At 43.1% G+C, this 26,937-nt stretch overlaps 1 protein-coding gene across 1 annotated transcript in view; it reads right to left on the bottom strand.

Moving 5' to 3' along the window:
- Positions 1–16,006: 16,006 nt before the first annotated feature.
- The window catches only part of GALNTL6 (polypeptide N-acetylgalactosaminyltransferase like 6), a 2,516,565-nt gene continuing 2,505,634 nt past the window's right edge, over positions 16,007–26,937 (bottom strand). The window contains exon 14 of the mRNA XM_086962433.1: positions 16,007–19,213. Within this exon, the coding sequence (XP_086818559.1) occupies positions 19,046–19,213 (168 nt within the window). The 3' untranslated portion in view covers positions 16,007–19,045. The remainder of the gene's footprint in view (positions 19,214–26,937) is intronic.

Here is a 26,937-nt window from a genome sequence, read left to right as displayed (position 1 = left end):
CAAGGACTTATCGCCGAGTTAGCTGCACTTTATCACAGCCGAAGTGGCGATAAATATATCGACTTATTAACAAGCTGGTATTAACAGCCAATATCACCAAGTTTTCCTGCGAATGCAGCCACAAAAAACATCGCCACAGATGACACCGGCAACTAACACTAATGATATGCAGAGCAGGTGTGCCCGTGCAAAAAGCCGCAAAACACCACTTCTCAACGTTCTCAACGACCAGCCAGATAGGCGATGAGATCACAAAACATGCGATAAGGCCTTTTTGCATCAGGGATTTAACACCTGCTCTTAACTGGTGTAAAGCGGTACAAAAGGGGGTGGTGATGGATGAACCAATCAAACACTCACACCCAGTCAACAGACCTGGGTTTAATCCATCACTGTTCTTTAGCCCACTCTGCTACCCCAGTTCAGACATGACCATATGCAAATCAGTCTGACCCTGTGCCTCATGGGAACAGTCCACCCCGAACTGCCAAGCCATGCCTTCCCTGAACCAGACACAAGCTTCCTAGGACTGGTTTCTGGCATTACAGACGTCTTCAGCCAGGCTTGCTTGAATCCAGTGGCAAATTGAGCAAGGGACTCACGTCTGAGCATACCCTGCCAACTTATGGCGAAACAACGTGAGTCCCTTGCTCACTTTGCCACTGGATTCAAGCTAGCCTGGCTTATGACGGCTGAAATGGAGAAACCGGTCTCAGGATGCTTGTTTACGGTCCAGGGAAGACATGGCTTTGGCAGTTCGGGCTGGAATGTTCCCATGAGGCACAGGGTCAGACTGATTTGCATATGGCCATGTCTAAACTGGGGTGGCGGAGTGAGCTAAAGAATGGTGATGGATTAAACCCAGATCAGTTGACTGGGGGTGAGTGTCTGATTTGCTCAAGCGCTCCGTCCATCATCCCCTTTTGAATCACTTTGTTTGCCCTAAGTTGGCAGGGTATGCTCAGACGTGAGTCCCTTGCTCACTTTTGCATCGCTTACCTGGTGTAAAGTCAGATGACAACCTGCACCATAAAAGGGAGTCCAGCCCTTGAAGAACAACAGATGCCATGGGGCTACTGATCATGCAGCTCGGACACCCAAGAGAGCCACAGCACCCTCCGCAACCACCCCCCGGCCAGCACCCACCTCCGGACACCAGAGATATGTTACATCAACTTTACGAAATCATGAACAAATTATTTCGCCCGATGTTGCATAATTACAACAATTAACATTCAAATGTGGTCAGAAAAAGGGGAATCATTCATTCATATTTGAATTTCCAAACAAATCATTTTATTCAAATTAAACTCTAAACAACTATTTTGAAGAGTCATGGCAGGTCTTCTCTGGACAATCTGCAAGTTACAGCCTGCAAGACAAAATTCAAGTTAAGAAGGTGTGTCATGCACTCATCAAAGGACAGAGAGAGAGAGAAAGAGAGAGAGAGAAAGAAAGGGAGGGAGAGAGGGTGAAAGGAAGAGAGGGAGAGAGAGAGGGAGAGAGCGAAAAGAAGAGAGGGAGATAGAGAGAGAAAGAGAGAGAGAGAAAGATAGAGAGAAAGAGTGAGAAAGAGAGAGGAAGAGAGGGAGTGAAAGAAAAAGAGGGAGAGAGAGAGAAAGATAGAGAAAGAGAGGGAGAGTGAGAGTGAGAGTGAAAGGGAGGGAGGTAGAGAGAGAGAGAAAGAGAGAGAAAGAGAGAGAGAGAGAGAAAGAGAGAGAGAAAAAGAGAGGGAGAGAAAGCCTCCGAAAGGCTTATCACCTCTCTCCCTATTTGAGAATATTGTAATTTACAATCTAATGCAGTTATATCTTTGGTTTGCTTTCAATGAACAAATTGGAATTATGCACATTTGTAAGGGAAAGCTCAGGACTAGAGACACAGCATGCTTAAGACATAATGTGAGGTGTCCAGCATTTCATGAGGTCATGATGTGAGATCTGCATCCGAGAACTTTCCCTGGATAAATGGCACTAGGGTCAGGAGCAAGCATTGTGAACTTCTGATAGAGTCAAAAAACATCCTTGTAGAAGGCCCTTTTACAGAGTGATTGGTTGGTGGTGGATGGCCAGTTCAGGAAGGGATCTAGTAGTTTGCAAATGCAAAGAACCAATTTAAAATGTTTCTCACTATTTCAGAGGAAAAGAAATAGTTGATTGTGGCTGCTGGATGCAATAAAAGTGTCCTAATAATGTAAAGGAGGACAAGGAGATGAAGCACTTTACAGTAGAGCGCCATTGTGACATGTGCCCTCTAGCACACCACCTGGACAATTACTTTTATTAATTAAACTTGAAAAACTTGGTAGTACCGCCATTAACGTTTGTGATGATAGTCTTATTTGAAGACTGCTAAGGAACCAGGTGAATGCTCGTTCAATAAAACATTTAACATGGTATTACCATAGATGTAGGGACTTGTTGCCAAGATGGAGCTGGGTGAAGACGCATGGTGTGGAGCTCCACACCCTACTCCAGACAAAATACATCCAAATATTGCTTATGCCCCATCAGATGTTCCCAGTGTACCAAGGGCAATGAAGGGACAGCTGAGTCTGGAGCACTTGCCGGCCCCTGGGGGCATAGAGTGAAAAATCAACATTCTCCCAGCCACTGGGGCCTATTGAATTAGAGCGGGCCCAAACTAATGCCAAGGCCAGTCCCTCATGTTCCGTGGCTGCTGGCTGTCTGAATCTCCCAATCAAGAAAGCAATGGAGCAGAGGATTCAGCAGAAGAACCCACAACACCCACCTCAGCCATCTGTGGATGGCTAATGGATGAGTCCTCTCTGGACTGGAGGCTGAGGATCACAGAATGAGGTGACGCAAAGTTCTGCATCCTGTGACTAAAGCACTGTCATCCTACGGGTATACAAAAATGACTCAGGCCTGGGAAGTCATTTCGGGTCTTGACCCATTAGCCCCTCAGGAAGAAGAGTGAGTGCTTGGGCCCTCCCACCCTCAGGGGTTGCTTGTTGCTACCCCCTGGGGCCTGTGGATGGGACTGTGGTGCTGCCTCTTTTGATGGACATGGAATGGGCATCCCTGACGACCCATGGATAAGTGCTGCAGACCTCCAAGTACACTGGTTAATGCTCCTTCACCCTGCCCTCACAGTGAGCTCTGTTTGACTGGCGCCTGGTGGGCCTGAGGGGCCTCTGGATGTGCAAAGAGGTTGACTAGGGTTTAGGGAGATCCGGAGGCCCCCTGCCAGGAGAAGATGGTGAAATCGAAGACTGTGGGTCAGGGAGGTGGGGCCTGGGGGGATGTTACAATACTGTAAGCGAAATGCCCTAGAGAGCAGGTTGCAAGAACATTCTGATAAATGTGCTGAATTGCTGCAGGATGCACTGGATGTTTAAACCTCTTGTGGCGCCAAGATGGATAAATTGGTTGTGGAGGTAGGTCTACTTCAGAACGACTAACGGAAGCTCTGGGATTGCATGGGCACAACAGAAACGGCACTGGCAATGATCTGTCCCTCCCTTGTAGAGACTCAGGCGAATATTGTGACATTAAAGGAAGAGGTCCATCAACTACAACTAAAAGCAGAGGACCATAATCCACACACTGACATTCAGGTGGTGGGCCTGCCTGAATGGGTGGACTGCCCAAGTATGGAATTGTACTTGGAAAACTGTCGGGAAACCCCGGTCCTGGGTGGCAAGACATTTTTTTTTTCAGTGGTTATTGGCCTCCGTACAGTGCTCTTCCACGCTGATTGGTGGCACGCATGTTCAACTACAGGGACAGGGACAACATCCTGAAGTTAGCATGCAACAAGGGTCTCTGACAGGTTGAAAAAAGCAAATTGAAAGTGTTTCCTAACTATACTGCAGATGAGCAAAGGAAGTGCAAGTCGTTTATGAAGATCAAATGCCAACTATGATGACTGAACATCAAATATGTATTGTTATTCCAGGTGCATCTTCGAATACAGGATGGTGAAAAATCACTTTTCTTTCAGATGCCGCAGGAAGCATAGGATTGCTTGGAGACCAGGGGAGTGACGCTACTGCCACTGGTGGCGGGCAATGGGGGGGAGTGGTTGGCTCCCTGCGAGGGTGCACTGACATACCGACCAGAGGACCCAACACAAACCATCAAAAGAACAAGCAGCATGTGAAAGAGCACAAGTGGTGGCAGAGATGGAGGGACAAGGACTTGTTAGAGTCAGAAGATCGGGACTCAGGGTTGAGGTCACCCATGTTCCCAGATCAATACACTATCAATCAGCTTGTGGAGTCCTTGAGGGTGGGATCTGACATCACATCAACCCAATGATGGCTGAACATGCAACTTGATGGGACTGGTGAGTCCAGTGGTATGTCAAGATGAACCAGTGTGTTCTGGCTGCGGACTCCAGTGCTGGAGTCTTCTTACTTTGACGTTGTCATCTGTAGCTGGGGGAACATTCATGGTGCTTGGTTGACATGCGGGTGGGATCTTCAGTGCTGTATAGTACCATGTCACTCCACAATCCAAGTGGAATGGTTAGCTTGCACATGTTCCATGTGCAGTTTTTATTTGACTCAGACTGTTCTGTAGCTTAGATTGTGGAGAGGGGGCTTTTGGGGTTAGTGTGTGACTGTATGTTTGTAGACTTTAAGCAAAGGTCATTACGCAAAAAGGGTGGCTTGGTAAAGGTAGGCTGGGGGATGAGGATGGGATCCCACCATGTGATGAAATGGAAAATTTGCAGGATTCTCTTCCTGATGCGGAATGTCCATGGCATGGCTACGTAGGCGAAACATTACAAAGTATACACTTACCTTAAACTTATGCATGTACATTTTGTTTGAGCTGTAGACGCATTTGATGACAGGGAAACTACAGAAATTGGCCGAAGTTGGCGGGCAATGTTTAGAGCACCACCTAGTTGGGCTATGCCTGAGGTGTACCGATTTTGGTAGTACCTGGTGTACCATTTACTGCAAGACATACCAGGATAGACCCAAAAGGTTGGTATGTGGTACTTGAGGGCAATTTAGACCAAGCACCTCTGCCTCTGGTGACACTGTCTACTCTGAATACCAACCAGTCCCCTTTATATATTTCGCCTACCCCAGTTTTTTTTACCACGCTGCATTTGTACAACTATGTGGTGTGGACAGTATAACTATGTGTAGAATATGTGGCTGGATAGGTCACATACTTCCGTTTTAGATACATAGGCATCAGCTAACACTCAAATGCTATGGCAGTGGGCTGCACATACGCAGGTCACAGAATTATGGCAGGTCTGCACTCTACCAGTAAGGAATTTTCCCATTACTTATGAGAACACTAGTTGCTCAACATAATTGATATGGCCTTTGGGACAGTGGAGCCATGTGCAAGGCTGGTGGGGTCAGAATATTTGGCACGTATGGTGTTGGTTCATAACCCATTGTTAATTACCATGAACTGGGGAAGCCCATGTTCCAGGATACTAGTGGGGTGTCTGCCATTGGCAACGCTTCAAGATCCAATATTTGCAATCAGATAAGGTTGGCCCTACAACAGTACTTCACTGATAATGAGGGCACAGCCGCTGATCCCGGGGTGAAATGTGACACGTTTAAGTAGTCTTAAGGGTGATAAGTCTCTCAGAGGCAGTGGGTGCTAAGAAGGTGCCCTGCAAAATTCTTATGTTCTTTGAGGGTAGCCACAGGGACATGGAATTCCATGATGGGGAAAATGAGGGAGTGGTCCCAGATCTGAGGGAGTTGCAGAAGGAGCACATCTAGATGCTTTAACGGAGCTGCAATCTGGATTAGAAGGAATATATCGCCCCTCAAGATGTGAGGGGTGATAAGGAGGCATTATTGTCACTTGGCTATTGAAGTCAAAAATGCAAAAAACTCTGATTAATGCCCCAAGTGCTCCTCACATGGCACGAGCAAACACACAACAGAACTCTTACTATAATTGACTATATGCAGCTCCCCCAGAGGTTCCCATGGATGATTTGTAGCAGTACCTGTCCAGAGTGGCCACACCAGCCCTTACGGAGACCCAAAGGCAGGAACTGGAGGCCCCCGTTTTGATCTAAGAAATTAGGGTGGCCACAAATGACACGTGGCAAGTCCCTTGGGACTGAAGGCTTTCCAGTGGAGTTTTACTGGGCATATATCACAGGACTGGGTCAGCACTTACTACACAAATATCAGGGGGCCAGAGACAGGGGAACTTTACCGTCCTACATGAATAAGGCAATGAGAGTAGTTCTGCCCAATACTGGGAGAGATCCCCTCAATTGTACTCCTTACAGGCCACTCCCCCTTTTGAAGACAGACTATATGGTGTTGAGAAACTTGCATCCAGTTAATTCCTATAGAGTAAACAATGATATATACCCTGACCAGAAGGGGTTTATCCCTGGCAGGAGCACATTCCTTAAACGTAGATAGCTGTTTTGCATTATGGACTGAGCCAAGCATAGTTCCACCCAGTGTTGGGTGGCATTGCTGGATATTGAAAATGTATTTATATGTGGAGTTGTCCCTCAGCAAGCTAGTAGTGAGGCGGGAATCTCAAAGGTTGGATTCTTCCTTATATAAAGATCCATTGGCCAGGGTGCGCACCGACACAGAGATTTCAGACTCCCATAGCCACACAAAGGGGCACTAAACAGGTCTGTCTGCTCTCCCCATAATATGTGCATTGGCCATGGAACGTCTGGCATCCTTTTTGCAATTCAAAGGCCCAGAATGGGGAATCGTCATTGGGTGGCAGACCCATAACGTCTCCCTCTATGCTGATGATGCACTGATTCATTTACGAGGAGACAACACTAATGTACCTCTTCTGGTTGAACTCCATGATGAGTCAATGTCGGGTCTCAGGGTGAATTAGGACAAATTGTGCATGTTCCCTATGCTCAACATGCCGGAAGGAATAGAGCAACTGCACCTGTCCACTGTGCTCTGCTGGTGCCTAGACAAGTTTAAATATTTGGATGTTGCGGTGTACCTTTGTGACCGACACCTCATTGATGGTAATCTGGGATGGGTTGTCACAAAGGCCTACACTCACTGTCATTCTGGACCCAACTGCCAACCTATCCCATGGGGAGAATTGCAGTCTTCAATATGTAGCTCTTGCCCAGTCTCTTATATCTTTTCTCAGCACTGCCGGTGTTATTGCCTAGCACCTTCTTTTTTTTATTATTTATTTTTTTAAACAGTGTTTATTGAAAAATACGTCAAGGTACACAGCTATTTGCCTACAACCCTGAGGCCAGCAGCGCAATCATTAAGGTTATTTTACACAGCTGTATTTGCCAACAATCCCATGGGCAGGCAGCGATAATCGATCAGTACGCAATGTCCCTTCTTTATGCTGTGTATACTTGCTAAATCTGAATTGTCCAATTATTAACTCTAACGGTAACCAGCACTCCCCCTCCCTCCCCATCCACTGCCATCCTGTCCAACCAATAAGCTATACCTTAGTTGTACATTTGCAACAAAATCACCAATGCAGCCCTTATCCATCCTGCAATCGTGGGGGGGGTCTGTTTTTTCCAGTGTATGGCCACCTGTCTCTTCGCTAGTAGCAGGAGCATAGCCGTGAGCTTGCTGCATTCTTTCGTGACGTCCTTTACATATCCCAAAAATCCCATCATTGGCGTATCCAGTATCGTGGTATTTATTATATGACTTGTATGTTTAAATATATCCACCCAACATTGCTATATCGCCCCACAATACCAGGCTAAGTGAGCAAAAGTGGTCACCTGTGTAACACATCTCCAGCACCTTGCATCTGGGTGTAACCCCATGCGATGTATCTGTGACGGTGTGCAGTATAATCTATGTAGAAAATTGAAGTGCGTTAGTCTTAGCCTATAGTTGGTTGATAGCTGCTCCAACTGGGAGCAACAGAATTGCCATTGACTGTCCGTGATAGTTATAGGGCCATCTCTCTCCCAGTCCTCCTTGGATGTAGTACAGGTAATTGGGTATTTCCTCTGTGTTATGGTGCATATGCGTGCGATTCATTTGCGTGGAGATGGATTAATGAGAACATAATCCAGTGCTAATAGTGTGGGTGGTGCACTAGGGAACTCAGCAAATCTGGATTTGCATGCTGCTCTGATCTGGTAATACAACAGCATATCAGATGCAGTGGGCGTCCGTGACTCGCACATCTGTGTTATAGTTAAAAATTTGCCATTTGGGAAGAGATCACTGCCTATCTCCAATTTGTGTGCTTTCACTCTTAACTTGATTGCCTTGTCCAATAAGGGGCGATGCAAAGGGTTATCTCCTATGGGCATAAAGGGAGCATATAATACTTCTTGTTGCGCTCTTTTCACAATACCTTTTCATGCCCATCTCATTGTCTCTACCGTATCTATTTCCTGTTGTAGACTTTTATGGGGCACGTATACAGCCGTGTTCAATGAAAGGGGCTCAACTATCCGTTTCTATCGCAACATGGGACTGCAATGGCGTGGGGTGGTGCCAAAAATGAAAAAAAACTGTGGCTGCAAACTGTAGGCATATAGTAAAAAATCTGGAGCGCCTAGCCCTCCTTGCGTAAATGGCAGCGTCAATATCTTCCAGGAGACATGAGGTTGCTTGCCCGCCCAGATCATCTCTGTAATGCTTGACCGTAGTCATTTGAAAAAGTTTGCGTTCAGCGGCATAGGGATGTTCACAAATAAATAAAGTAGTTTAGGCAATATAACCATTTTCATAATGGCTATTCTCCCCAATCACGACAGTGGCAGCTTCTTCCATCATCGAATTTTGCTTTCCAGCCAATCTATTGCTTAGCCATAATTAGCTAGCCATATTTCCTGCATTGATCTACTGATCCAAATACCTAGGTATCCTGTCTCCCCTTCTGTCCACTGTATCGGGAATTGCGAATCAAACTGGATTGTGTCATCTATTAGTGGCATCATAACCGATTTTGACCAGTTAATCTGGATCCCAGTCAGACCCCCATATCTAATCAGTTCCCTCATAACCGTGTCAAAATTCTCCCTGGGATTAGTCAGATATATCGTCATGTCGTCTGCATATGTAGATATTAAAAGGCCCCTCATCATGAACCAGATGCTTTTTTGTGTATAATATTGCCTTAGCTTGGCAGCCAGCGGTTCCGTAGCGATGGCGAATAGTAATGGCGACAGTGGGCAGCCTTGTATCGTCCTCTCGTAATAGCGAACGGTTCAGATATCTGCACATTAACCTTAACTCACGCTGTTGGGCCCGTGTATAGTACTTGAATCTGTCTGATGAATATGGGGCTAAGACCCATTCGAGTCAGTAAAGTAAATAGGAATTTCCATTCTAGAGAGTCAAACGCTTTTGTGGCGTTTTATAGTGCCGCAATGGCCAGTACATGGGGGGCTAGATAATGTAGCGTGCCAAAAATCATTCTCAAATGATGTGCCGTGGACCGCCCTGGTATAAACCCTGATTGATCTGGTAACGCTATCTGGGGTAGCATGAGTTGCAATCTGTTTGCTGGTAACTTGGCGTATATTTTGGCGTCCAAGTTTATTAGGGATAATGGACGATATGAATCCGGATTGACTGGGTCTTTATCCGGCTATATTATGGTTATGATAGTGGCATCGCGAAGCGTTGGAGGCAGTATACCAGTTTCCATTGCCTCCAGAAATACATGCAGTAGTCTAGGGGCCAGTATATTTGCATATTCCTAGTAAAATGCCGCCGTCAATCCGTCAGCCCCTGGGGCCTTTTCAGCCAGCAAACTGCTTATTACCTGTCTTAAGTCTTCAGTCATAATTGGCTCCCAGCACCTTCTTTGGGGAGCTGCAGTTGCTAATGTCAATAATCTGGGGAGTTGATAGATGCAGAGTGGCCTTTACGAAGACATACACTCCCCTGTATAATGGGGGACTGGGAGCGCCCAACTATCAGTTATACTATGCTTCAGGCCAATTACAATGGGCTGCAAGCTGGCTGGTGGGACCAAAGAGGCAGGAAAGTGAGGATGTGCTGGGGGAATTGGGAGAGTTTACAATTCTGGACTACCTAATGGGTCGGCCTTGGCTACCAGAACAGACCATAAGTTATTAAAAGTGGCCGGGGTATGTTGGAAAAAATATGTCCTTGCACAGGGGGACAGTAACCATACTCGCTGGACCTACCAATCTGGTCACTCCCAGAGACACGGCATATGAAATCCCAATTTCTGATGGAGGGTGGAACAGAGGTGGGGTGACGTGCTCAAGTGACATGGCTGAGAATGGGCACTGGCGAACGTTTGATAATGTGCACGAAACATACAGGTTGAGCCCAGGATGCTACCTGCTATTTGGGGCACTGTCCACTCTGCAGAGACACTTTGGTGGGCTCCACAAAGGGTGCCTGAGTCAGCCCTAGGTCTGACAGTATTGCTGACTCATGGCCACCAACTCAAGACGGTCACTCATATTTATGGTACACTGCAGAGCCAGTTGCCGAAACCGGGGGGAAAACAGTTGAAAACTTGGTGGGAAACTAGAATGTGATGAGAATTGACCCTGACTGTCTAGAAAAAGTGCCTGGAGTTGGTAAAAAAGGTATCAATGAGTGTCAGGCTGTGGTAAACCCAGTTTAATATCCTACAGCACACTTACCTGATACCGAAAAGGGTGGAGCACATGCACATAGTTGTGTGTCCCCTGCTTGCCCCCGTTGTGCTCATGTGGAAGCTGATTTTCCAAGCATGCTATGGCACTGCCCTATGATCACCAGATGCTTGAATAAGTGTTGCATTATGTGGGGGAGTTGATTGGGGACTCCTTTATCTGAACCCAGTTCAGACATTACTATGTGTGCACCCAACATCAATGAAGTACAAACACGTTCATGGTTTTGGGATTCTAACCCTGGTGTTGTCAAAGTGAGGAATCACCATTGTGTGAAGGTCCACAACAGCACCCCCACTGTAGGGATGGAAAACTGACCTGCTGAAATGGGCTAGGGCAGAGGTAACTGTCCAGTCTGCCAAATGGCATCAGATGAGGGAGGGGGAGAGATATGATAAGTGGGTTGATTTTATTGAAAAACTAGAAAGCAAGTCGGATGTGTGGCCGCCATAGGCATGCAACTCACTTAATGTACGCACTCCAGGCATGAGTGGCCTACAACTGGCAGTAGACTGCAATGTGCCGAGATACCTAGGAGTTGTACGGATGCAGGGGCAATGGTCCTCCAGACCTGACGTATGTGTCTGTACCATGAGTTGTCTGACAGCCCAAGCAACTGCACATCCCTATGATTATATATCTGGTATACTCAACTGCCCCCTAATTACCTTAATAACTGATAACTGATTGCTTGCATTGGTTATTTGTATTGTTATGAAAAAAGCATTACAGATATTTTTTAAACTGACCATAAATGTCACCAAAACTAATTAACTGCTTCAATGTAAGCACTCTCACTGCATCTAATCTAGTTTACAAATATGATTCATGAAACATCCTGCTTTTGGTAGATTTCATTTTTAATCTTTGAAAAAATGCATCAGCACTTTTGCAGGAAATTGGGTTATTTATTGGTTAAAGAGAGTGTTAAAGCTACTCAAGAACCAATCACAATTCTTGCCTGGGCGAACCACAAAATTTACTAAATTAATAAGTAATTAATCCTCTGGGAGCTTGGCACAAATGCAGTCAGTTGGATGCATGGTGTTAAGTATTTGTGCAATGTAGCACACAAACAGTAAAAAAGTGAAGCCACAACAAAAGAGATATCCCACATCAATTTAGAAATAATGACAAAAATGCAATCACTACAACCAGAGATATAATCTTTAAGTAAAAACAGTGCTGAGAAGCAAAAACACATTAACTGTGGGAATCTGGTCACACTAGACAGGGACAAAGCCATAAGTTCAAGCTGACCACTATGGAGTGCGGATACAGGGACCAGGTTAGTACTGATGAAAAAGTTACCTTATCAAAGTCTGTCATGCAGAGTTCAAACTTTAGGATTTCACAGGAGGAGCTGAACTGATGCCAGTCAAGGATCCAGTAAATGGGGAGGCACCTCTTGTGGATCGGGAACACACTCCAGCAGAGGCCAGAAGGGCTCAGACAGGTCCATATAGGTCTAAATGCAGGTCGAGGATGCCATTTGCAGCAGGTCAACTGGACAGTCCCAGAGAGGCATCTGAAGCTTGTTGTGTCTCTGTAGCTCAGAACGGGAGGTAAGCCAATTGATTCTTGGGGACACTCAGGTTAGCCTGAGATAAAGGGAACAGGTCCAATCTTTCTTTTCAGAGAGCAAGGCAGGTCTGTAGCAGCAGAACAGTACTCTGGGGAACAAGGCAGGCCTCAAGCAGCAAGGCAGTCTTCTGGAGAACAAGGCAAGCCCTGGTAGCAGCAGGGCAGTCCTCTTAGGAACAAGACATGCCTCAAGCAGATGGTCAGTTCTCTGGGGAACAAAGCAGTCCATCTTCTGTAATGTCCACTGGTTCAGTGGTGTACTAAAGAGCAACATAGGTGGTACAATATTTATACCTGGTGCCATCCTTTGAAGTGGAGGAATTTCCTAGGCTACCCTCATACCTGGTTCCTTTCCATGGCCAAGGCTACAAGAAGCCTGGGGTGACAAAGGGCTAGTATCAGGCTTTAGATACTTTTGGGCAGAGGACTGGAGCTTAGTGTCCCTCTGTAGCTCAGAACAGGAGGTCAGTCAACTACGAGCATAGTAATCCCTCAGGTTAGCCCAGAATGAAGAGCTCAGTCCCAATCTTCCTTCTCAGAGAGCAAGGCAGGTCTCAAGCAGCAGGGCAGTCTTCTAAAGAACAAGACAGGCCCGAAGAAGCAGGGCAGTCCTCTAGGGAAAAGGGCAGGCCTCAATCAACAGGGCAGTTCGTCTTCTATATTGTCCTCAGGTCCAGGAATGTACTGAAGATTTGGTCTGAGGGTTCAATTTCCATACCTGGTGCCAGCCTTTGATGTGGGAGAAAACATCTTGACTTCCCCCACATCTGATTCTGGAATTACCTTCATCTCCTACTCAGGCTCCAAGAGTTCAAGGATGACAAAGGACCAAGGACTGGCGTCAAGCTATTTATGAATGTGCTGAGGCATTCCCTGTGAAATGTAAGTGGGGCTAGTGAAAAGCTCCACCCTCCCATCATTGCAGGATGGCCCATCCTGCCAACAAATAGTCCCCCTTTCACTGTCTGGGAGTATGCACAAAGACCAGCTGCCGCTCTATTCACAGTCATGTAACTCAGGATACAGTAGAACCAAATGGTTTGGAAAAGAAAATGCCAACTTTCTAAAAATTGCCTTTTCAGGATTGTGATTTAAATCAGACTTTACCATTAAAGAATATTTTAAATTGCAATATTTTTGCGACCAAACATGACATTTTTACCTGTTCCCAAACAAGGGGCAGATTGGGGTCTACCTTAGGGGTGACATATATATATATATATACAAAATGGAGGTTTAGCCCTAACAAAAGGATCATTTTGTCAGGTCGAATTGTCTGTTTAAGCCACCACACAGGCTGCAATGGCAGGCCTAAGACTTTTAAAGGGCGACTTAAACGGGTGGCACAATAAGTGCTGCAGGCCCACTGGTAACATTCAATTTACATGCCCTGGGTACATGTTCTATGACTTTACTAGAGAGTATTAGTTAATTAAATGTGCCAATCTGGTGTAGACCACTATTACTATGTTTTAAGAATTGAGCGCAGGCACTGATTAGCAGTGGTATATTGCAGAGTCCTAAAGGCAACAAAAAACGATTTCAACAACAGGAGGTGAGTAGGAAAAATGTTTGAAAGAAGACACCCCTCCCCCCATGGCTGTCAGGTCTAAAAACTATGATCTAAAGGAGAAATGTAACAGTACTCAATCTATTTATCTCGGAATAATCGAAGTCAGAGTCTACATTACGGATAGTCCAACTTGTCACCTTCAGGTCGCTGTGTTGTACTGTACTGTAGTATTTCTATCGTGCCTCATAGGCATTTGAGATGTCAGAGGAGAGCTTTTACTCACTGAGCCACCGTGCTGGCATTCAATCACTCACATATGAAGTTTAAAAAAAGTAAAAATTGCTGGAAATTACAAAAAAAATTACTCTGAATAACACGTTAATCATCTGCCAGACGTGATCATGCTAGCTTGATTATCCTTCCTGAGCCGCATCATTCCACAGAGAGGCGTCTAATGAAGGGAGGCTCGCAAGAGCCTGGATCCGCGGGGGTCCTCTGCCGCGCGCCTGATGAAGGTGAAACAAACCTAGCCTTCCTTGCGTTCTGCGCGTTGGTATTCTACGTCAAAGATGTGCGTCGGCTCTCCTCGAGTGACACTAAATCGCGCTGCTGTACACTGTGTTCCAAATCACAGCCCCATTTAGTTGTCAATGTGTTGTGACACCCGAGTAAAAGTGCTTTTTAATTGTGGCTATAAATTATACATTAGCATTTCTTAATAACAACATCCGCAGAAGACGAGACACTTTCAGTCGAAGCACTGGAGGGTGGCTAGAGACATGAGAAACAGTGAACATCAAAGGAACGCTGCCCTTGACGTGTTTCCATATTTTTCGTAGTCGCAGCTAGTCGCTCATTCTTCACTTTCTCTTTCAGATCCGATGAAGGCGATTAATAACCTTGAACAAAAAGAACAGGCAGGTGCAAAACGCGGCCATGATTTATTTAAAAACAGGATACGTCAACACTTGCTTAAGCCACGCAAAAATACACATTAATAGATTCTTGAGGGACAAAACATCTTTGATATACTCAGTAATTTCCAGAAAACACAGTACCAGCCACAATATAAACATACAGACAGAGGGGACCCACCACTGCCAAGTTAGTCGTTCTCACTTTCGTTTCCTTTGAGTGGAGCATTATCTCAGAAAAATAAACTAAAGACAACAAATAGTTGCATAGTTACATGACTCAAAGTATTAATTGTCCTCTGATTATCATACCCAGGCTAACTTTGTACTGATAATCCAAGAAACGTGAATACATTTCTCAAAATACTGTTAAGTGGAAACAAAATGATACCCCCCTCTCAAAAGATAAACAGCCACTAAGTTATCATATTGTGATCCGTGCATCTACCTCTCTCAGATACAGATCTCCACTTCTGTTAAAGATTTGGGGCCAGATGTAGGTAGACATTTACCGACCGGTAAATGGCTATTCTAGATGTAGGTGGCCTAGTTTACCGGTTCGGTACATTTACCGAATCGGTAAAATACCGAATCGGTATTTTTCCGATTCGGTAATTTTGAAATGTAGGTGGGACTCTTCTGAGTCCCACAGGCCTTACCGAATCGGTATTTTACCACCCAATCCAATTGGGTGGTAAACTACCGATTCCAGGTGTGCATGCACATGTGTGCATGCACACCTATGGCATGTGACAGACGGACATGCCCTTAGGGCATATCTGTGTGCCACATGTCACACATGCCTTAAATCGGGGTGCTAGAGGGTGTCAAAGTGACACCCCCTGCACCCTTGCAAAATTCGGTATTTACCGAATCGGTAAATACCGATTCGGTAATGCCCATTGATTCCTATAGGCATTGAAGCCCATAGGAATCAATGGGCATTACCGAATCGGTATTTACCGATTCGGTAAATACAGATTCTTACAGAATCGGTAATTCAATTACCGATTCTTTCTACATCTCCCCCCTTCTATTTTACCGATTCATAAATACCGAATCGGTAAAATTCGGTATTTATGAATCGGTAAAATTAACTTACCTACATCTGGCCCTTGGTGCACAATCCTACTGACCATCTGTCACAGCAGCATGGGGACCATGCACACCTATCTGTTTACTACTGAATATCCTAATGATTCCACCTGAGATCTGTGATTCGGGTGCTCAGCTCTTTTTTCAACTTAGAAAGAAAGGGCAAGCTGCCTTGAGTGGGTGATCTGTAGTGAAGGTCCATCCGCAGGTGACATTGAAATTTGACTACTTGAACAAAAACATAGGTGTCTATGATCAGCAGATAGGAATGAAAAATCGATAAACACAAAACCAGGACAGAAAGTGAAAATCAAAAGTATATTTATTTACTAAGCACTCACTACTTTGGTTGAGATAGATAAGAAAGAGACATAAAACAAAATGGCTCAAAGTATAGTGCTTGGTAACAACTGTACTGATGTTTTTTAACTCCTTAGTTGTCGATATCTGTGCATGGTTCCGAGCAGTTTTTAAGGTAAATGTGTTTTAAACAAAGAATAAAACCGTAGGAAATTGAAATATCTCCAAGCAGGATGGGCAGTAGGTCGACTGCGAACAAACACTTTTCAACAGTTTTTTGTGCTGTGAAATGTCTCATGGTTACAGGAAGAAGGCAACATGATAGCAAGTCAAAACAAACAAAATGTTTCTGAAGTGAACATATCTCACTCATGCTATCTAGGTACCATTCAGTTACAGTCTTCTAGAAATACATATGGAAGATTAATTGTTGCATTGGTTTTCTGGTTGCCAGCAAATTCTCTCTGGTACCCCTGATGGCACATTAGTTCACCTGTCTCTACACTAGTGACCAAAAATTGTCTGAGTAAGTATCTTAGGAAAATGTGTAGTTTGATGCCACCTGGGAATGAGGTACAAGTGGTGGCTTGATTCAATATAAACATTGTGTCACTTATTGTTCTGGCAGTAATCGCTGCTGAGCGTTCACTCATTACTTCAGCATTTAACTTCTCATCTTGGAATTTCATCTATGGCTCTAAAATCATTCCTCCCCATAATCTGTATTTGCTAAAGGATTCAGTTTGTAATTGTTTTTATTGTACTAATCCCCATATATTTTATAAGTGATCTTCTTTGAACCCTTCTGAGTCAACAGAGAGCATTGGTAGGTGCACCATTGCTGTCTTTAACAACCATTTTCTTGACTTTTCACCGCTGGAATTAAAGGTCCACACCTCCAGCAATACTAATCCAAACACTTGCAGCAAAATAAATGTAAGCACATCGATTCCCAGACAATTCATCCACACTGACTTCAATACAGCAGAGAGAAAGCACAGCTAAATGGAGTCTATTTGTACTGGTGGGGTCCCCACGATGATTGTATTATTCCAAAAGACACGCATATTTGTCAACTTGCAGCTTTATCAAAACACCAACACTAAATTCTAAACCAATCCTAGTTGTGGTGCAGTAACCACAAACCTTTGTAGGTTGTGTGAATAATAGATTTTTTTTAGGCTTTATCTGTCCAACTTCATGCAATTTACTTGTACTTGAAATTTGTACTATTATGCCCAATGTGCATCCCCATGATTAACCTACTCTCTGAGATACCTGAAAATAGTTTACTCATTTCCCAAGAGCTCCCAAACCTGTTGCATTATGAGGCTGGTCTGTTCTTTCGTTCACAGTCCTACCCCCTTTTGTACAATATGCAAAAATAGAAGCTTGCTTGCCACACACTGATCTCTGAATCACTGATTGATATGCTGCCACGCATTGGACACAGTACTACAACAGTTGGACATTACTCTTTATGCCTTACAGGACTTAGAAGCTGTGGTTCTATTTTCAGTTTTTTGGAGCATGTCTTCCAACAAATTTTTAGTCCCTTTGCTCACTTAGACAGAGAGCAGTCAGTATACATCACCAATCCCACTGAGTCTTTCCACTATCCTGTTTATTGTATCACCGGAGACCCTACATATTGTGCAAATTTCTATCAAACCTGATTTCCCTTTATTTTTGTTAAGGTTAGCATGCTGAATCCTCTTTATGTCTTATATCTTGATGAACAATGAGACACTCCTAGGCCTGATAACACTGAAAGTGTTTCTGCTCCAGAGATAAAATAGGGTGCCTTACAGCCGAATTAATTTTGAATCTAGAGACCAGTGATACTTTCCTCACTCTAGACCCTTGACTAAAAAGACGGGGATTCTTAAGACTGTTAGGTGCAACCTAAAAATATAGTTTGATATGAAACTTTATTAAATTACATTGCAAATATATCATCACTGTTTGCCAAGCCCTCCAAATTGTCAACTTCTCAGAGTAATGCAAAACATTCTAAGCTTCCTTTTGATTTCACGCACAATTCCGGGGGCCAGTTGCAGAATGAAAATGTACCTTTACAACATTTTAGGAAATTAAAAGTCATGGTTTGGTCGCACAGTTGAATAGAAACTTGCATATACAAAATGATAACCTTAGCACACTCCCATCACACCTTGTTTCTCTTCATCTCTAAATTAACAATGCTGTTTCAAACATCACAGGGAGGTAAACACAGATTCCTGCAGTTGGCTCTTTTGCATCTGTTGTTGGTAAGTGAATCCCAAGGAAGCAACTGCACACTGAATGATAAGCATACACTTGTGATCAATTGTTTGCTTCGTAAATCCGGTAAAATCGATTCCTCTTCATATGCACAGGGCTAGTAAGATCTGTCTACAGATCTGGTGTTTATCAAGTGCTGATATAAACAAGTCTGTTTCTATTTAGATTGCTCACGTCTGCAGCTTCAAAATCAGAATGGTATCTGAAAATATATTTGTAACAGTGCTGAGTAAGCAAGTCCATACAGCTAATAGTTATTTATTAAAAATGGCTCTACAAAATATACCGAGTCCTCATTCTTGAGATTTTTGCTAGCACCCAATCAGCATTGTTCTACTGTGCCTTATTCCTGCAAGTCATTGCGGTCATGCTGTTCGTTCTGCCCTACTCCCAACCCCCACCCCGTCCCATACGGATGGCTAAAAATTGTCCATTTGTCGCTACATATTACAACAGGATTTCACCTGAGAAAACTCTAGAATGCCATTCCACTGTGGTAATGCAGATCCAAGTTCATAAGTTTAAATAATTTTCCCCTTGGCCAGCAAGGAAATCTTCGGTCTAATGTTCTGAACAGCAGCTGGTGAGTTTGTCCAAGCTCTTCGGCTAAACTCATAAGTGGAGGTTCAAGGGCTATGTCTCCGCCTTTCATCAACCCTCAGAGCCTGCATTCTGGACTAAGGCAAGCCATTTTCTGACCCCTCTCACCGCAGGTTCTGGCTGGCTTGCAGTCCATGATCTGTATTTCTTAATACTTTTTCTAGGATCCGCCATTGTTATTAAATAGTTCCAAAACTGTCATGTTAACATGTTGAAAAATCCACTGCTGGGTTTCTGACAAGGGGTCGCATCTGTTCATAAAAATCCTCTTTTCGGCTGGGTTGCAGTCAATACAGCTACTGCTCACAAAATGGAACAGTGTTTTATCCTAAAGGCACAAACAAAAGAAAAAAAATGGTTATTGCAAAGTTCAACTCCATACAATTTGACACCATGGTAAGCCTTGAAGTACTAATAAAACATTCACATGGCCATTCATTGCTACACACAGAGCTCACTCCTTTTCCAAGGAGAGTTCATATTGTGAGATTCATAAATACACTTGTGTGAGAAATGTAGGGGGTGGGCGGTAAACTCAGCTATCGCAGTAGAGTTAGCAGAGTTTTGCCCACTTGTTCCACTTAGAGTGTGACGTTCGGCAACAGCGGTGTGGCAGAGTTTTTTTCAGGAACAGCTCGCCAACTTTCAGTTGCAAGAGCGAGCGAGAAAAACCAAGTGCTAGACTGCCTTCCATTGAGATTTCTTAATGCAGGCTGTCACAGCAGGTTGCTAGCACTCGCGATAAGAAAGCTACTGCTTGCTTTGCGCAAACTGCCAGTGGAGTACAAAATCTACTTGAGTCGCAGAAAGAAGCAGTGCCTTCTGTTCGTGCTGATTTAACAACGTGGAACAAGCTTCCGGTGCTAATAATCAGCACGAGCAGTACGACGGAACAGAATTTAACCACTTCCGGAAAAATTTTAGGTAACTCCATGGAATTCCACGGAGTAAAACTCCTCAAGTTCTGCCCAGCCCTAGAGAAAGGTTACATTGTTGCTGCAGATTCTGTTAATATTTTACCCCATCTGAACAGAGTATTTGTAATTCTGCTGATCCTCAAAGAATAACCTACAACCATTGTACTAACTGTTACACAGTGCTGTGCCAATTACAAGCCCGCCAACCCACAGTAAGTCAGTGGCCCTGTTACATTTTACCTGGGAACTTGCAATGCTGAATTTGGCAAAACTCGAGGTAAAGCTATAGGGCCTATTAAGGATTTGGGCACAAGCTTATTGATTGCTCAGGCAATTTCTCTATTCCCAAGGCAACCTTAGACTTCTCACTGGGATCCCCCTTAACTATGTCACATAGAGTTACCGGTAGTCTCAGTATTTGTAACATTTTGGACTGGGTTCAGTGTGTCAGCAGAGGGAACTTTGCAATTAGCCTTATGTGGGCAGTATTCAGTTATTGAATACATGCCACTATATACTGAGCATGTCAAGTTGCCATGAAGTATTAACTCAGTGCCATGTTCTTCATTTAGAAGCATGATAAGTGGAGTAAACTGTTGAATGACAGAGAAACCTTCCAGCTTGAGTCCCTCTTCAAGATCCTCAGGAAGCATACAATGGCAGGCAACCATCCATAATGGAAATCTGTATATGTTTCTCATCTTGGGTGTTGGTTCTCATGGGTAGTGGTAGTATGTGTTACAAATATGGCCTAGAGAGTTTAAAAAGATAGACATTGTCTTGAATTAAACGTTTAGGCATGGCTGTGCCCTAGTATCATATCGTAAATGCATTTTCTTGGCCTCATATGCCAAGAATACAACTATCTCTGTAATGCAGTGTAAAGTATAGCTATTTGACAATCATGCTGCACCCATTGGCGGCCAGTGCAGAAAAGCAAAGTGGGTGGTGGGGTGAGGCGACTTTTGGGGGTTGAAGTGACAAATGATGGTATAGGGAAAATAAAATAAATATATAAATAAAACAACGTACCTTGCACTCGACGCATCACCGACTCGACAAGTGCAAGGTAAGTGGTTTTATTTATTTAATTATTTTCCCTATTCTGTTGTTTGTCCTCCCCTCCCCACCCAACTGCCCGACTGTGCTTACCTGCGCTAGCCGCAACTGGTTGTACCCCAGTGTTGCTTAGCATTGCATTCCATCAACCACTACTATAAAGCCTGGTCAAGAGAAGTCCCAGAGCTTACCCTTCCTTCCAAAAAACTTCCCCTGAAAGTTCTTGTACATTTAATGAGATAGGCCAGTTCAAGCTCATATTAAAATTGTTTAAATTGCTAGTAATGCTGGTTCAGGTTATATGATACATTAATTTCTTCAACTATATTATAACTTATTAAAACATGTTTAAAGGTCTACATTTTGTTTGGAATATTACCACTCCACAGTAGCTATTAATGTATGTGAGTAAAGCCAGCTATGGCAATAGGAAGTCATATTTGTCCTTTATTAGGTTTATCTATATAATTTCCATTGGCATTGTGTCCCAACATTTGTTATACCACTTTAAGCGTTGAGTTTTGCTCCCATTGAGGCACAATTACTATTTTCACTGCAACACTGGATAGTGCTCTAAGGCCTTTATTACTATTGACTTTTTAATTCCAATGGGTTCTGTAACAGCAGTTAAAAGTGCCACAAGAATGACGATACCAAGGATAATGATGGTGAAAACGTAACCCAAAATGAGGAATTAAGAGGAAAATCAGACCTGGAATTACAGATTCCATCAAGTAATGCATATTATCCTAAGGGACTCCCAGGGCCCAACTCATAATTGGCAAATGTTCCCCACCCCAGAGTTTTGGCTACCTCTTTTTAATGGACAACTTATCAAAATGGTACAAGTCCACTGTTAGCACTGTTGGGTCCTTCAGTATCAGGAATCCTACTATTTTTTATGGCCGAGCTCTTCTTTCTAGAACACTTTTAGCTTACTGCAATTCCACAAAATATGAATTGGGTCTCTAGGTTCAGAACAGCCCCTCCAGCATTGATCCCTGGCTTTCTCCACCATCTTAACTATCTTGTCAGGTGTTGGATTTTAATCCATCATAACTTCAATTGTGGATTATCTGTATAAGACAGATGTGTTTGTATGGGTGCTTGTTCCTCCAAAGTCTCACTCATCTGTGATTTCTCACTGCTCTCCTCAGTAATATTTGTATTTTCCTATATTGTTCTAAAGTTTTGTATTCGTGGCATTGTCAGTATTTTGTATATTTTAGATACAGTGCCTTTTCCATTTCATAGCTATGTTACCAAGAGCTCAAACCATATTAGTGGCCATTTTGTAATCTCTTTAATGTTTAGGTAGGTTACCCAGTGCCTTAATTGATGGCAGCTGAACCATTCTAGTTCTGTCATATTGGAATTTTGAAAGATCACAGAGTCCATTTTTGTTGAGAATGTATCCTGTTTTTTGTAGTAAATCCCTTTCTATGCAGATGTGAAATCCATACAATGATGGACAGGGGAAAGGGAAATGTTGCTAGCAACGAGTCATAGACACAGAGTCCACTACCTCTAATGTTACACTGGTGATGTCGTTAAATTATAGCCTCTTCGGTTGTGTTGCTTTGGAGCATTAAAAAAAATTCCCTACTGTCCTACGTGCCTCTGCTCTATCCACGTATACTCACTGTTACTCAGATTTTCTCATCAACCATTCCATTAAGATTCTCAACACCCCTGAAGTAATGTCTGATATTTTTGTAAGGGTAGGTAACCCTTATCTATGGACAATACAATGACTATCTTTTAGGCCTCCCATGACACGTAAACATTATTATTCGTTTCTGCAGTTTAAAAAAGTATTGTTCTCTATACTGACAGGACTGCAGACCCTATCTGGTTTATGTTGGACTGCTATATCTCCTTCATCCATAGGTTCAGTCACTGCCCCCCCCCTCTGATAAATCCTGCCACACATGTGGCAGTACTGGCATTAGCTGAACTGAGATTGTAAAACCAGCTGGCCAGAGGATTTGAAGTATTTTATACTCTGTATATCAATTTGTAATTTCTGTTGTGAAGTGCTCAATCAGTACAATCCTTTGATTATTTGACAGCTTGAAGAAATTCAGACATATCTTATACCGCCTCTTACACAGCCTTATATTTAGGAATACTGCAGTCCTGAAAAACAGCTCTTGTCTCCTTATCGCCAAATGCCAGGTATCCACTCAGTCTACTGATGCTCAGTTTCACTGCTTTCTATCTTATCACTCTTAAGATTCTGGCTAATTAGTTGAGTGAATTGTTGCCATGTTGATATATTTTCCTTTCCAGGGCTGTTTCAGATTTGCTAATATCATATTTAACTGGCCTTTAATATTGGGCACCTTTCTCAAATTTGATCTAGTTCAGGATTTTTTGTTTGCACTATCAACTTCAACTCTAACTTTGTTTGAACAAGTCTTCTGTTCCTGTTTAGTGCAACTTCCAGGTTCATAGGTTTCCCACAAAGGACAGCTTTGAAAGTGTCTCATAACTTGCTTCAAGACATGCTTAGTGTATCATTATTTCCTCAGTAGTCCTTAATACTCTGGCTGCTCTGGCTCCTGCATCATGTATGACTCATCTTTATTTCTATCTTCCGTCTCTAGTGGCCTTTTTAATTATAATTTGACCAAGGTGTGGTTTGAATTTGTTATGATCCCTAGTTCTGCTTTTGAGCCTATCCTCAATAGTTCAAAAGGAAGAAATGTGATGTTTTTCACAAATGCGTATGGTGTATATGGAATTAAAACGTAAAGTCCATCTCTTTTGGGTGAACTTGGCACCCGCCTACAACCAGTCCCACTAATAGTAAAAGGTCTAGGGAAATCCCTATATTTGTATTATTACAATGGCCCGATGAGTAGAGGTTCCCATTAAAACCCTTGCTAAAATCCCCTCCCATTATCACCATGCCTTCTGCAAAGCCTCGACATTTCCTCAAAAATTCCAAGAAGGGATTTTTCCTTGCTTTGATTGGGGAAATATATTTATTTATTTATTTATTTATTTACGCAACTTTTATAGCGCAACAAATACCCGAAGGTGTCTCGGCGCTGTGGAGCAACAAAGTTCATCGTCCTACCGTCTTCTCACTGGTTAAACAACCATGTTTTCAGAAGCCTACGGAAGCTAATCAGATTCGGAGCAGCTTTTATGGCAGATGGCAGAAGGTTCCAAAGTTTTGGAGTGGCCACCAGAAAGCGCCTATCACCCCAGGTGACTGATCTTGTACGTGGCACCAACAGAAGACTGGTATTGGCCGATCTAAGGTGCCTTCTGGGGGTATAGAGCTGAAGAGCTTCGATCAGGAATCTGGGTCCTGTGCCATGTAAGGCCTTATAGGCAATACAGAGGGCCTTAAACTTGACACGGCTCTCAACTCTCAGCCAGTGAAGCTGGCGGATACCAGAGGTGGTGGATTTGCGGCGAGGGATGTTAAGAAGAATCCTAGCAGCCGCGTTCTGAATAGATTGCAGCTTCATGATGACACGTTTCTGAGTGTGGAGAAAGAGAGCATTCCCGTAATCTATTTTTGAGAAGACTAAGGTAGAGACCAAAGTCTTCCCGGCTGACGGAGGGAGATAAGGTAGCAGCTTCTTAATCTTTTTCAAGATGTAAAAAGAAGATGACACAACCTTATTAACATGGAGGTCAAAGACCAGCTTGTTGTCGAAAATCACTCCCAAGTTTCTGGCTTTTTCCACTGGGACAGGTGGATGGCCAAGCTTATCTGGCCACCAACCGAGAGACCATTCAGGGGAGAGTTTTCCGAAGGTCATGATCTCGGTCTTGTCCGAGTTAAGCCTGAGACAGTTCAAGGCCATCCAGGTACTGACCTCGAGCATGGCTTTCTGGAAGTTGGCTGCTACAGTAAGGCCATCCTTATGGATACCCAGCACCAGCTGGGTATCATCTGCATACGATGTTAACTGTATCCCATAGGCCTTTATTATCCTCGCTAAGTCCGCTACATAGATGTTAAAGAGCATGGGACTTAGCGAGGAGCCTTGTGGGACTCCACAAGGGAGTGCAGAGATGGGAGAGTAAAAATCTCCGAGCCTTACTGTCTGGGTACGGTTTGCCAGGAAGGATGAGATAAGATCCTTAGCCCGACCATTTATACCCAGAGTTGTGACACGGTCGACAAGAGTGACATGGTCGACCGTGTCAAAGGCTGCGGACAAATCCAGATGGACATTCATAGGAGGATACATGACTCTAATATTCTTTTTACCATTAGAAAACATCAATATTGTCCATTGTTTTCTCTATTATTATGACTTTACCAATTTTGAAAATCAAGATTGTACCTTTACATGTTTTGTTACACATGACATGTACTTGTGAACTATAGATTTTTTTATTTGAACCTACCTGAGTCTCCAATTTTTACATTAATTTCTCGAAAAAACACTTGTTCAGCCTTATGTTTTTCAAGACTAGAGTATGCCCTGTGATTATCTCTCTTTGTAGTTGAGTTGTGCTGTCTGCTACACATATATTAACTTGGAGAAGTTCCAAGTTACTTTATCAATTCAAGTTGCATTACTAGAGGTGCACATCTGTCCCTGTGTGAACTCACCTCCATGAGATGTCCCACACAATCCAAAGAGTGAGAGGGACAAAACAATGGATTTTTTAATATGCTGTTATCTATATTTTGATGATATCCAGTTATGCATTCAAAGCTAAAAAAGTGCCATATAATATAATTTTTTGAAGTTTAAGGTATTGCAGGAAATTGTGTTTGCATGTTTAATTTAGCAATAAAACATGAATGCTATTTATGAATGTATTTGTATTAGTAGATTGAGGGAAAGAGTTACAAATATTTTTGATCCAAGTTGACAATCTAGAAATCTCGTGTGTGGTTTGTGTAGGTTACTTACTTTTGGGGGATTTCAAAAAATCTCTGGGAATAGGTTTTCCTAGGATTTTCATCATAATATACATATTTGACACAGGACAGAAAATCTGTGTATTTTCACTGAAATGCTATAAAACAATATCTAAGTGAGGAACCCTCATCTGCTACACACTTTGAAAGATGCACATTTTATATTTCAAAACTTATAAACAAACTTACTCTTACTTAGGAGTAGTTTGTGGTGTGCATTAAGATAGGCTATGACATACAACATATATGTGAATACCCCCAAACATATGGCTTTATCAGCATTTAGTGTTTCAGTGTAATTATCTTCTGTGTGAATTAAGGGCACATTGGCAATTCCTGTGACTAATATTGTTTCTGTACTTAGAAATGCAGGAAGAAGATACATGCCACTGTGAGCTGTCTAAAGGTTCAAGCACATGCTCATTAGACTTTGAGTTTCTGTAGCAAAGCCCATACTATCATGGATTGTTTCTGGAAGGTGGAACAATGTCTGACTTTTACAAAGAAGATATGATGTTTAGTATGATTAAGGTATATGCTCAATACCTTAATTAATTGTTAAGGTACATATTTAATTGTAGCCTAATCACAGTATAATCAACAGTCTTTCAGCGCCTATCTATGGCAAAATGCATGTTGGAAAATCTGAACTGGAATCATATTAAAACTTTATCCCCAATATAAAAGGGTGTTCTTGGAATAGCAATTCATTCCTTAAATCGTACAATTCATGAAGCTCTTTATCAATTGTTCAGGTCTCTGAAGGGGTATCCAGATCATAAGAGGTGCAAGACCATGATTTATACTGCATGGTTCAACAACAACACATGCATGAGCTTCATAATACTAAAGTGGCCTTTCTGGATACAGTGAGCTATTCTACAATTCTATTCTACAATTTGCATGTAGATTATAGATGAGGAGTTCAAGCTATAAATGTTAAAATGGTTTTTTGGAAGAGCTCTGAATTTGCAGAGGGATGCAGCCTCTTCTCTTGCTGGCTTCACTGTCTCCAAACTGGAGCATATAGTGTACAACAGGTCACAGTCCGAGTACAGTAACTCATTGTAGTGACAAGGCACCTAAACAAAGTCAAGTGATGAAGTTCAAAGCTCTGACATCACATCTGCAGCACATATTTGTGGAGTTTCTTACCCAGGTGCAGGGTATCAGTTT

This window comes from Lissotriton vulgaris, chromosome 3_1, assembly GCF_964263255.1.
Source record: "Lissotriton vulgaris chromosome 3_1, aLisVul1.2, whole genome shotgun sequence".
In the NCBI taxonomy this organism is placed as follows: domain Eukaryota; kingdom Metazoa; phylum Chordata; class Amphibia; order Caudata; family Salamandridae; genus Lissotriton; species Lissotriton vulgaris.
Note: the sequence above shows the minus strand (reverse complement) of the source record. Positions and strands in the feature narration are given on the sequence as shown.